General features: G+C 35.9%; 1 protein-coding gene across 4 annotated transcripts in view; it reads right to left on the bottom strand.

Annotated features, from left to right (window-relative positions):
• Window positions 1-12,823, bottom strand: part of SEMA5A (semaphorin 5A) — a 316,919-nt gene that overhangs the window by 103,675 nt on the left and 200,421 nt on the right. For all 4 annotated transcript variants that reach the window (XM_085220463.1, XM_085220466.1, XM_085220462.1 and 1 more), the window contains one exon: window positions 12,009-12,213. In XM_085220463.1, the coding sequence (XP_085076589.1) occupies window positions 12,009-12,213 (205 nt within the window). The remainder of the gene's footprint in view (window positions 1-12,008; window positions 12,214-12,823) is intronic.

Genomic DNA, 12,823 nt, shown 5'->3' with positions numbered 1-12,823 from the left:
TGCCTCAATGACTCTTTTGATTAAAAAGCACTGATCTAGATACAAGTTATTCCAAAGTCAGGAACTTTCTTCAAAGCCATGTGTTTGGAATGAGATAAAGAACGTGCAGTTAATGACAGTCACTGCCCCAAAATTAAATGAAGACAAAATAATGTACACCTAACACACACTGTAGAAAACAGTAAGGTTACATGATTATTGAAGCTCAGTCTCCCACCTAAACATACTACATAAATTTAGTTTCAATCTTCAAATACAGCACATTTGGAAGATAACTATCAAAGGAAATCAGGACATATTTTCTTTACTATTTTCCAGAGAAAGCTTTTTAAACATAATGCATTCTTTAGAACAGCTCTATTCCCTGTAGACTTAATTTCCATGTATTATAATGTATCAAAAACATCATTGAATTTGCAGTTGAATCAGCAAAAGCTTCTTCCATTAATCATGGTGCAAAGTGTTAAATATTTGCTTTTATACAGGAAACTTCCACCACTCCTAAAAGTACAACAGAATATAAATTGGTGCTATTAAGGTTTCTGCTAGAGGTGTTGCCTATGATTCAAAAATGCATCACATTTTAGAAAATAATATAATTTATGTAACATCCTCTGGTGCCCATTTCATGTCTCCTGTCAAACTGGAATTTAAATGCAGCTCCAGTAAAACAGTCCAGTACTTTCAATAATCTCAAAATGTATGTATTTTTCATGAATCAAATTCATTGTCACACCTTTATTTACTATTGTTGTTTCATTTTCAATCTTACAAGAGATGTTCAGCTTACCAAAGATGTGACAGAGATAAGATGCAAGTTTGTAAAATTTTGTCTGATTTAGAGGAACTGAAACCACCTATAACAGATCATGTACTCAGCTTACTCAGAAGTAAAACATGATTTTAGAATACTTATAAGAAAAATGATTGCAGGTACAGATCCTTTGCAGGCTATCGTGGATGCAAATCCAATTACTAACTAAAATTTCAACCTATCTGCTGCATTACTTTTATTTATACAACATAAAGCAGTAGCTATTCTAAAACTTTATGAAGCAGTAACTTTTCATGATCTTTTACTTGCAAGATCATTTTATTAATTTTCAATGATAAAAGTGTTACTAAGGAAATGTTCTTATGCGTTAATTTGGAGAACTCGTGAATTCTGGGTTCAACTGGTAGCTTTCTTTCTCTTAAGTCTTCATGTGTGAAACTGGTATTCAGAACAGTAACACTATCCAACAGGAAAAAAAATAAACACTTGAAATTTCACTTTTCTGTAAAAGTTTTATTCAACTATAACAAGAGCTCACTGCAAATACTTTAACAAGTGCCTTTTCCCACTGAAGATTTCAAACCTCTTTTGTTATATTGTTTTCATCCATATTGACCTGATTTGCTGACAAAATCAAAACCAGCGACACACATTTACCTCATTCTCCTTCGATGTACAGAAGATAGCTGAACTAAAATAGAAAAGTTTCGGCTGCAGCTAAGAAAAATCATGAAGTCTCTAAGAGTTGTGTTACCACGCATCAGTGAGAAGGAGTATCGAAGTGCTAGGAACAGGAGGGAGAGAGATAAGCAATATATACTGAGCATATGAAAAGCACTTCTCCTTTAGCGTCAGCAGCTTCTGATGTGATTTTATGCTCTGCAAGAAAAAGGTGCCTTTCATATTCTTAGGGAGTTTCAGGGAGCACTTTCTGCTTATTTAAAAAGGCATCAGAAAAACATTTTAATAGTCCCTACATTGGTGAATGAAAGCAGTAAATCATTTCTCCAGATGAATTCTGGACCTATTTGGCTTGTGGGTTGTAGTGCTCCTCTCGGGCCAGATGAACCATGCATCTGCCTGCAGATGAAACCACCACCAGGAAGCCTCATCCCTACCCACAGCAGCCTATTCTCTCCTAGATTAAGAATTCAACAAGGAGATAGAACAGATGACTTTGAGCTCCAAGAAGAATTAAACCTCAGCTCTTCATACCCCATTTGAGTGTTGCTGCCACAGAATCACAGCCCCTTCTCTGTCATGTTGCCATGTTCACTAAACATGAAAATCTTAGGGACACGTAACAGGTTAGCTCAAAGCAGAGCTACTCAATCATGTCCCTATACCACGTATCACTGTTTATATCTCCTCAAGAAACTTACATTCAAATGTGAGCATTCAAACACATAGCGATACTAACACAGATACTAACATTGGTTTAAGAAATGCTGCTCCTGTAGAGAGGATATGATTCAAACAACAGCATAACACGAGGCTTTAAAGAGCTGGGGAACAGAAAGCTGGCAAAAACATGATTCACAAGAATTTCAAGTTTAGCTCTAATGCCCTGTATTCCCTCTCCTCTGTGGAGAGTATCAGCAAATCTCAGGTATACAGTATAGAGCAGAAGCACAATTCATGACACTACCGAGCATGAAGTCATTGATCATACCAAGTGATCATCTCATTCCACATTTGCATTTAATTTATACAAACTCTGTCTATAAAAATTACCCAGTAATGCAAGATTTACATGACAAATGAAGACAGCATCCTCACAGAAGGCCAGTACAATCTCACACAAAGCTGGCATGCAAAAAGACACATTTTTCCGGCTCAGGAAAGCAATGCCAGGTTCAAAATTAAATAGAATAAATACCAAGACTATGCTGGTGCATCTAGTCTGCAGCCAAAATAAAATTTACATCATTATTGCCTTTGATCATAATTACTATATTTGAATCAAAGAGAGCCTGCCCATATGCACATTAACTTATGTGCAATCAGACTACTTTAACTTTTTAGAAGTCTCAAATATTTTAGTTTCTTGAATATGAATTCTTTTAAGCAAACATATTATCATGAGAAACAAGCATACAGAGATTCCTTAGGGATGTACTTCAGATTTTACTTAAAGCGTGCTACCTACTGTGTGTGTCCAGACAAAATCAAATCAGGATCAACTACGCTAGAGATGAGGTACAGGATTTTTCTTAGGTGATTGAAGTATGATTGGCAACACTTTTTTGTTCACAGATATGAAAACATTTTACTCCTTAAGGTCAGTTACATTACAGCCAAATAGGTCCAATATCTACAGTTGAGAAGTGAATAACATATTCTTGAGGAGGTCCATTTGACAATATGCTGTGTTGACAGCCATACTTGTTTTCACTATCCAACATTACTTTTAATGAAAATGACACAGAACTTGAAGCCCAGATAAAAAAAATGGCAGAAGTCATACACAGTCCATTGGTTCTGAATGGGAAACATTATACCTGCTGAGAGATGTCTAGTTTTGTTATGCTGGATTCTGAAAGGAAAAAGAAATATAGGGCTGGTATTGAATAAAGTAATTCAAAATGAAAATTAAAAAATAATAAATAAATAAATAAATAAATAAATAAATAAATAAATAAAGCCTACGTTAAATTCCCAGGAGCTTCTCAGGAAGAGAAAGCATTCTAGCTTAGGAGAGACCTGCTAAAATATTTAATCAGTAGGTCGGACTGGACTTATCAGATAATAAAGATAAGTCCCACTAAAGAAATGTGTAACCTCTTGTTGAAATAGTAGAAGAGACAATAAACATAGTTATTAGTTGCAAGATGAAATGGTTGTTATGATTTAAGGCTTGCTATCTGACACAGAGCAGCAATGAAGAATGTCACGCTACACACAAAAGATAAAACTACTATGGAATACAGACCATACAGACCCTGGATCATCGCCAGCCTTCTAAAGTTGAGATGTATTAACTCTGATTGGATCTGGCTGGACAGGGAGTGCTTACTGCTCCTATTACTTTTTATTGCTTTCCCATTGTGCCACCATAATAATAAATATCTTGTACTACCCAAAACATGCTATGAATATGATCATTTTCCCACTGAATAAATTTTCCAGTGCCGAGATCAAAGAAGCATTTACATGCACAAGTGGAGAAAACTGTTCCTCAGATAATAGCTCACTATAAACCTTGCCTAATTGCTTAACTGAGTCGTATGTGGCTATTTTCACTGAAGTACCAGAAAGACAACTAACTGCTGTACCAATCCAGAACCATCATAAACTTGGCTGACTACAATGAATCAAGGATTCTCCTCTACTCAAATACATTTACAGTTTGCATGGTGCCTGTATGTCTCTGTCCACAGTGGAGCCAAGTTCAGTACAAATCCTGTATGACATACATGGAAAGTCAGCAGCATTTTCAGCATAAAGGACAGCTTTTGTTCAGAAACAGCGGAGGGAAGACTGATGCTGCCACTCATTTGTTAATAATAGAATGTCAATTAGGAAGTAAATGGAGAAAAGATAGCAACAAACTTGGAATTAGAGACATGAACCTAGAACCTCTTCCCAGAAGATTTTCTCTAAAACATTGAAGCAGTAATAGCCACAGTATACACCATATCATATTATAATCTTTTTATTAGCCTAGGAACTGGAACATTTGTCCATAATTAAAAATCAGCTTTTAAAACCTTGACTAGTGATCTAACCACTACGTTTGTTTTGTTCATTCTATTCTTTTTGAAAGTGTGCAGCTATAGAATCAAATTTCCAAGATTCATGAGGTAAGAAAAATAAAAAATAAAGATTCTCTTAATCAGTGACTTGATATAGTAAAATGCAGACAGTGCCTAGACTACCTTTTTGTGAACTTGTCTGCAGAGCTACAAGACACATCATAAAAAAGCCACAGTTCTGGGAATAACATATCTATATCTTATGATCACTCTTCAGTGTAATGGAACAAAGAGAGATATGTATTTATTCAGAAATTCTTTACCTTAGGAAAATATGCCATGGAGTATGACGGGGGCTGAGTAAATGTAAAAACAAACAACAAAAAAATTCCAAATGTTGATTGCTAGTGACAGTGTTGGTATTTGCTTAGTTGAAACATTTGGATTCATTCAGTTTTACTGTGAAAAGTGCAGCAGAATGAAGAAGCTCACAAATGCGAGAAGAAAGAGTTCAGTAGAATATCCTGTCTAATAATTGCTTCATTCAAAGTGCACACTGAATACCATACATATAATATCATCATACTTGTGATCTTGCATTCCCTTCTTTTAAGGGTAAAAGAGGAGTCTTATGTTTGGTTTGAACATTTTTGATTAAATATTTCTTCTTTGGTTGGGTTCATTGAGTCGCTCTTAGTCATGTCCACCTTAAATGTAAGGCTTTCTCAAAGTAAAAAGCCTTGCAGAATACTCTATGCATATTTACAATGCTTAGTAATGTGTCAAGTTGCCTAAACCTTTCTGAAATGTTGTACATAGCCAAGCCCCTTCCTCTCCACCTTTCTCAGTAAGGATCCTGATCACTAACTACATACTCATGCAAGAGTTGGTTAAAGGCTGAACCTTCCTAGGATAAGGACCAAACCAGGCCCTGTAGAAGCCTCGTCCAGAAGCAATTCTGACTTCCAGTGGTAGCACTGAAGTGCCCACACTTTGTGTTCTTCAGACATTTATTTACAGTCTTACCTAATGGAGCTGGGCAATCATTAAAACAAAATGATAACCTGTGAGTAGAAGAAAGGGCTGTTCCTATTTAAATTTGTCCCGTGGGAACAGAATACAAATTTCATCTATTTGCAGCAAGTAATTCATGAATGTGCTGTCAAAAATATAAACAATCTGAGCAAACACAAGAAACAAACTAATCAAAATCATGACCTATTTATGAGTTGATTATAATAAGAAAAACTGACTACAAATAAGTGGTGGGTAATTTGTTCTCACATATAAGTTGCTGTCAATGAATAATTTAACCAGTTCTAGTTACAGTCTTCTACTTATTAAGAAACCACCTTATGTCTTACTGGAGCTGGCAGAATGATAGATTTCTACAAAGAGTGAAAAAGTCAAGGGAAATCAGTACTCCTGAACATCTATAATGTGAGGTTTGATTCTATAAAGCCTGACAGTATCATTTGTAACCTAGACTTCCAGCATGGTCATTCCAACATGGTAACATTTAAAGCCACTTTGCCCAGTATGGCTGACACGGTACACAAGGCAGAAGTAAATCAATTTTTCTGTGTTTAAATTACCTAGTAAAAGAGCTATGCTTTACACTATCCTTCTTTCTTTTTATTCTATGTGGAAAATAATATAAATATTCTGAGAAGAGCACATTATAAGTGCTCTTGGTAATAGCATCTGCATAAATCCCAGCCTGAATGTTATCAGACTCAAAGCCATAACAATGCAGTATTTTTTCAAGCTTTGCAGTAAAATGCTTCCTGGAAAGATTAATAACACAAACAAGGTATTAATTCAGATAGGGTTTTCCTTCATCAGTATTAACATTCAATGTAAAAGGAGCATAGAATAAGGTTATTTATTTGATGATTTACTGCTCAATTTCTTAAATAGTGTTCAGGATCATCGTGTTACTGTTATGAGTGGTGTCTTCCAAGATACACCATTTCTAGATGGAAGAGAAACTGATGGCTGTCTATGTTTCAATCCTCTTAAAATGCTAATGCAAAAGGCCAGATAGGTAAGTTACAGAGAAGTAGTTTTGGAAATGTTGCAGTGGAGCTTTACAACTGGGTAAAAGCATATCATGTCATTGTCTAGGAAAGTCAGAAAAAACACAGTAACTGTGGTTTTTATTACAACAGATGAGAAGGAGTTTTAACACTCTCTCATTATTGCCTGTTGCAGTGCATATGCCCCATTATCCATCTGCACTCTGATTTCTCCTGCTGCTCTGTTTTCAAACTAGAAAGTATTAATATATACAAATAGCCCACTACATTTTCACACTTGAATTGTGACTCAAATTACAACTACTTGATCATCATTATTATTGCATTTATATTGTAGTTTTAGCCTTCTATTGTAGGCTAAAAAGATGCTTCTCAAACTAAGAGAAAATGTCTATAGCTTCTTTCAACAAAAACTATCTGCAGATTACTTCTCAGTCTCAACACACCTGAAATAAAACACTCAGAAACACCACCTATTGGAAAAAAATTAAACTCTGTTGCTCTCTTCACCATGTCCGAAATGTATAGAAGCATATATCTTTGCTTGTAATTTTAAGGTTCATAGATTCACACTTGCCATATACATTATGACATAGTGCGCACTAAATATGAAAGCATACTTTGATCAGAACCTGTAGTCCGCCAGGAAAATTGCAATACTTCATGCAAAAATTTTAAGCAAAAATACACGTATACGTATTGAATCATGGAATGGGATGTTCCCTAACAGATTATGTGGTGCATTCCTAAAAAAAAAAAGGACAGTATTGTAAGCAGGAGAATCAAATCTTGCTGCAGTCATCTACAGTCATCTAGTAAGACACACCAAAGACATACATTTCCAAAATGAGCGTCATTAATCACTTCATGAGATAAGGACTAATTTCTGTTAAATCTACAACATCAGCAAGGGCTACAACAAAAAAATATGTTATATTTGTGTAGATTTACTGCCTGTTTTTCCCCCACTGAAGAAAAATGTATGAAATATCCATCTGCATTATGAAAAAAAAAAAAAACTTTTGAAATTTCTTTATGAAAGGTCTCCACATTTTCATAATTACTGTTGTATGTGGTTCAACAGAGTTGCTTTTTATCATTACTCTCTGCAATGCTATGTACAATTTGAGTCTAAAGAAGGGTAAACAATAACACCTTCCAGAACTTCTTGTACAACTTCTGTTCGAAACTATTCCAGTCATCTTTAAACTTCAAAATAACTCTGTCTTTATGGCATAAAAATTCAGGCCTAGTTCAGTCAACAGGCCATTCTTTAGAGGTATGCAGCACAGCCAACAGTAAATATTTCTTCAGGCTTCCTTAGGTCTTTGTAAGGTCACCATGCCCTAATTTTATCAGTGCTAAAATATTAATTACCATAATGAAGATCCACCAATGGGCACATATGATTTCTGAACAGGATACAGAGAGCACATCCTCTGCACACTGAGCAACCTTCAGAGAAAACACGGACAGTTTTCCACAGTTTTTTTACTTTTTTTTTTTTTTTCCAGTAGTGCCAGTATGCTTTCTAAAGATTTTGCTCTCATTTCAGTACCCTGTTCTCTGAAAAATGCTTTGGAGACCCTTGTATTTTGGCAAAGTTTTAATCACGGGACACTTAGGCATGCAAATTGAAAGGAAAAAATAAAAGGGAGAAAGAAAAAGAAGGGAGAAAAGAGCCAAGCACACAAACTGTGATATACAGAATACCATTTTGCTTTAAGCTTTTTCCAATTAGGAAGGAAGCAAAGTTTTTTAAACTTAAATTGTCATCAGAATATTGATCATTCAGTAGCCTGCTTTACTTTTAAGTCTGGTATTAGAGATGAGTCTCAGTTCAGAACTTCCCTTAGCACACTATCCTTGATTTTCCTTTCTGAACCACTGAAAAATGTTCCAGGAATTTCTGCCTGACTAAAGCTAGCAGCACTATGCTTGTTCTAAGTAAAAGAGAATGTGCGAGAATTGATCTATTCTTTCTTCCTCTGTTGGAAGTCAGTGCAGCAGAAGATTAAGATGTGTTTCCAAAGCAGTAAAATATATTTTTGATACCAGCAGTAGATGTTAATCCCAGCACATCAGAATCTCCAGTAGAATAGTGACTCGGCAGAGGTTTAAGAAATGAAGACTGTTGACACAGCAGATTAATGCATTTGTATGCTTACTCACATTTTCTTCTCTTGTAATATTATCCCTATTTAAGGCTTAATGAAACTAGATTACACTGTTAATACTATCAAGGTTATTATCCTCTGTAGTATTTGTATTCTGATAACAAGGTGGATAGGCAGGTGAACGTGAGATGGAGGAAGAAAGAATTTTCTCTTAACTAGTACCCATCTGATTTAAAGAGTGAGATTTTTGCATTGATTAACAAAGACAGCAGAATGTTCATTTGTATTCATACCAATCTATATGTTTACCTTTCCACTGAATCAGCTTTGTGAATTTTCAGAGACAATTTTGTAAAAATATTGTGATGAATTATAATTACAAAAGTTATGCAGAATACATCTCACATAGTATAGGTTGGATCAATCCTGCCTCATGCCAGTAGATATAAACTCCCTACTGCCAGCATCCTGTGTGTTGAATGAATTTCCCTTTTGGCACCAAATAGTTCAATTTAGCCCGAACAATTTGATACCATGGTATGTGAAAGAGAACAATTCAAGTTGGAAGGGATAGCATGAGACTTAAGTCCAACCTCCTGGCCAAAGAAGAGCTAGTTATAAAAAGAACTGGTTTGCTGCATGGTCTTGAAAACCTACCAAAATTGAGGCCTTGCACCTCTGTTGTGGCAGCCCCCACTATCAATACAAGCTGAGGATTGGGCCCTGCCAAAAAGAACTTGAGAGTACTGGTGGCTGGCAAACAGGACATGAGCCAACAGCGTTCCCTTGCAGACCAGAAAGCCAACTGTATCCTGGACTGCATCAAAAGAAGCATGGCTAACAGGGCAAGGGAAGTGATCCTGCCCTTCTACTCCGCGCTGCTGATGCCTTGCCTGGAGTATTGCCTCCAGATGTGGAGTCCTTAGTACAGGAGAGACATGGACCTGTCAGAGCGTGTCCAAAGGAGGGCCACAGAAATAATCCAAGGGATGGGACACCTCTCCTACAAGGACACACTGAGAGAGCTGGGGCTGTTCAGAGAAGAGAAGGCTCTGGGATGACCTGATATAGGACTCTCAGTATCTAAAGGGAGGTTATAGGAAAGAAGGAGTAAGGGTCTTGAGCAGGGTCTACTGTGATAGGAGAAGATGAAATGGTTTCAAACTAAAAGAAGGAGGATTGAGATTGGCTATAAGAAGAAGATTTTTACAGTGAGGGTGGTGAGACACTGGAATAGCTGCCCGGAGATGTGGAAGATGCCCTGACCCAGGAGACATTTGAAGTCTGGCTGGAGGGGGCCTTGAGCAACCTGATCTAGCTGTACTATTCTTGTTCATTGCGGGGAAGATGATGTAGATGAAGTGAGTATTAATACTCACTGGAAAATAAAGCTTAGTTCCTATGCTTAATTGAGGTGGCACACAGAAGGAATATGAACACAAATCACTGCCATTGGGTGAATTCAAAACGAAACAGAATTCACTCTGTCAATAAAATTTTCATAACATTATATAGTTAGTATGTTTCTTCATCTTACAGTTTCTGATATTCATACAACATACACTTTCTGATTACATCAAAGCATGTACTAGTGCCAGACTAAAGATTCAGCTACCAGAATATCCTATTTCCATGGCTGACTGAAAACAGTGGAACAGAGAAGAATGAAACTGCAGGGTACTTATACATAGCAAGGAACATACAAACACTGCCTTCTTAGCAGAAGCAAAGATGCATAAAAAAAAACTAAAAGTTTTATTGAACACAATTTATTAATGAACCGTGAAACTTGAAAGTTCAGATCTTCGCTTAGTGAAAAAGACATAGAAGGAAACACAGTGAGGAAATCTGAAAACTGAAGTCCATCAGAATTATGACAAATTATTTCATACTCAATGTTGCCATTATAATGTAAATATCATATAATGCACTGATAAATATAAAACCAATGAAGTACATGTTTCTGTAATTCCGTTTCTGTCAAGAGACTGCCACAATACAAACAGCATTTAGAAGAAGCATGATTTCACTTAAAATGCTATGCTTTACCAACCAGCAAGTTGCTTTGACTACATCTGGACAAATCCAAAAAAAGTTCTAACCTATTAAAAGCTTTCATATTACCGCCCAACTTTCACAGAGTAAAATGTAAAAACTTCACCTATTAGGGTAATTAGACAAGAAATACTGCCTCATCAAAATGAACCATATTATTCTAAAATTTCTTCAGTCTAAAAAGATGCAATCATCTCTGAAAAGCATCCTGTTTTCAGGGGAAAATTAAATTATATATTGAGCCACAATGCAAATTTTTCTTAGGCTCTTGATAAGTTACAAGTTACAGATATACAATTTTCATCAGTAAGTCATGATTTAAGTGATTCAAACGATTGATCCAGTTTCGATTGAACTGATGACAAATTTGAAATTGACTTCATTGATTGCAGGATCAAATAACTTGCTGCTTGCAATCTTTTTTCTCCTGTTGATTAACTGAGTCCTGCTTTAAATTTTCCATATTTAGTGCCTACTCACTACAAAATCGAAAATGCACACTAGCATTCCTTAGATGGGCTATCCCTACTAAATATGTGAGAAGTAAGTTTTTTGTCATGAGGCTGTAAACATGGTGCTTTAATCTAATATTTCCATCTCAGGGACAACCTTGTTCAGCAAAAACAGTTTAACGCCTTCAGTGTTTTTCAGAAGCTTAAATGAATTTTTGAATCTAGAAAGTAATACTTTTAACCAAGACAATTTTAGATGTAAGACTATTTTTCTTTCATTGCTAGAGTTTAGATGAGTTATCTATAAATGGAAGAACAATAACACAGAGTGCAGAAATGCTTAGGAATGGATGACTTAAATGTGCAACAGAAAGGAAAGATAATAAAATATTTTCGAGCAGAAGAGTCAGAAATAGCAATAGCAGTAATTGCATTTGCTATTTGAGTTCCTTCTACCTCACAGGATTTTAAAACAACATATGAACCTTGAGTGAGAATGTATCCTGAACTACATACAAAGGATAAAAGAGAAACTTGTGAATTCATGTTTGTGGAATTTCCAGCCATTCATTTTCTTGATAGCATGTAGACTTTATGCCTTCAAAGGAGAATAGGAAACAGAGACCAACATCTGAGTTCAAAATATAATATAAAGAAAGATGCTGCAAACTGCCAGACTCTTCTGCTCATAAAATATAGAAGGCAGAGTTAATGCTGTCCAAAAAACAAAAACAAAAACAAAACAAAACAAAAACCACACACAAAACCATCAACCTATTCAAGGTGCTATGCATATTCCAAAAGTGATTTGCAGATCATTAAAAATTCAGAGACCTCAAACTTCTGCAGTTGTTACAGCAACACAAAGTTCATACCTGTGGCAAGATAAATGATATGGAAGAGCATGTCCTTGCCCTGCACAACATCCACAACCACGTGAGAAAATCGGCTGTTGTCTTCCATGAAGTACGGAATTGGAATAACAGGTTGGACGACCTCATGCATTAAGAAGAATTTTTGAGCATCCTGAAGATTTCTCTCAGTTAGGTTCACATACAAACCCTGGTCCATGGTGCCACACTGAAAACACAAAATAATATTATCATATGCGTCAACAGAACCAAAAGTTTTATTCAGTGAATTACAGCACAAGAACATAAATACTAAAACTGTGTATCATAGATATACTTTGTAATTCCACATTAAGGTCATTTTCTGGTGCTGATCAGTGTGTCCACACAATGGCTGAGGAAGCTCCACTTTCCTGAGACAGTAGTAAGGGTACTCCCTAAATCCAAACAAGATGAAAGGGCATCAGAATGAGCACAGGTGGGCTATAGTAATATTTGGCTCTAACTTACATTCACAGAGAAGGACAGAGAAAAGCTGTCATAAAATTTTCAGACTATTTTTCTTCAGAATTTACACAGACACAGTGCTAAAGGCATTACAATTTTTCATATGAAATCCCAAGGCCTACCACAGGCAGTCTGATAGAAATCCCAAGACAAGCTTTATGTACAGTTCTATAAACTTCTTCAGACTCTGTGCATTTAGCCAAGAATGGACCATGCAGAGCTCTCACTATAAATCAAACTACAAATGTTATCCATTGCCAAGATACTTTTGCTTTGAAATTGATCATATATCAGGAAACTGTACTAATTTTTGTGTGCAGAGAAAAAGTCCA

The sequence above is a fragment of the Meleagris gallopavo genome, chromosome 3, assembly GCF_905368555.1.
Source record: "Meleagris gallopavo chromosome 3, MGAL_WU_HG_1.1, whole genome shotgun sequence".
In the NCBI taxonomy this organism is placed as follows: Eukaryota; Metazoa; Chordata; class Aves; order Galliformes; family Phasianidae; genus Meleagris; species Meleagris gallopavo.
The sequence above is the reverse complement of the archived record's forward strand: the minus strand, read 5'-3'. Positions and strand labels throughout refer to the sequence as shown.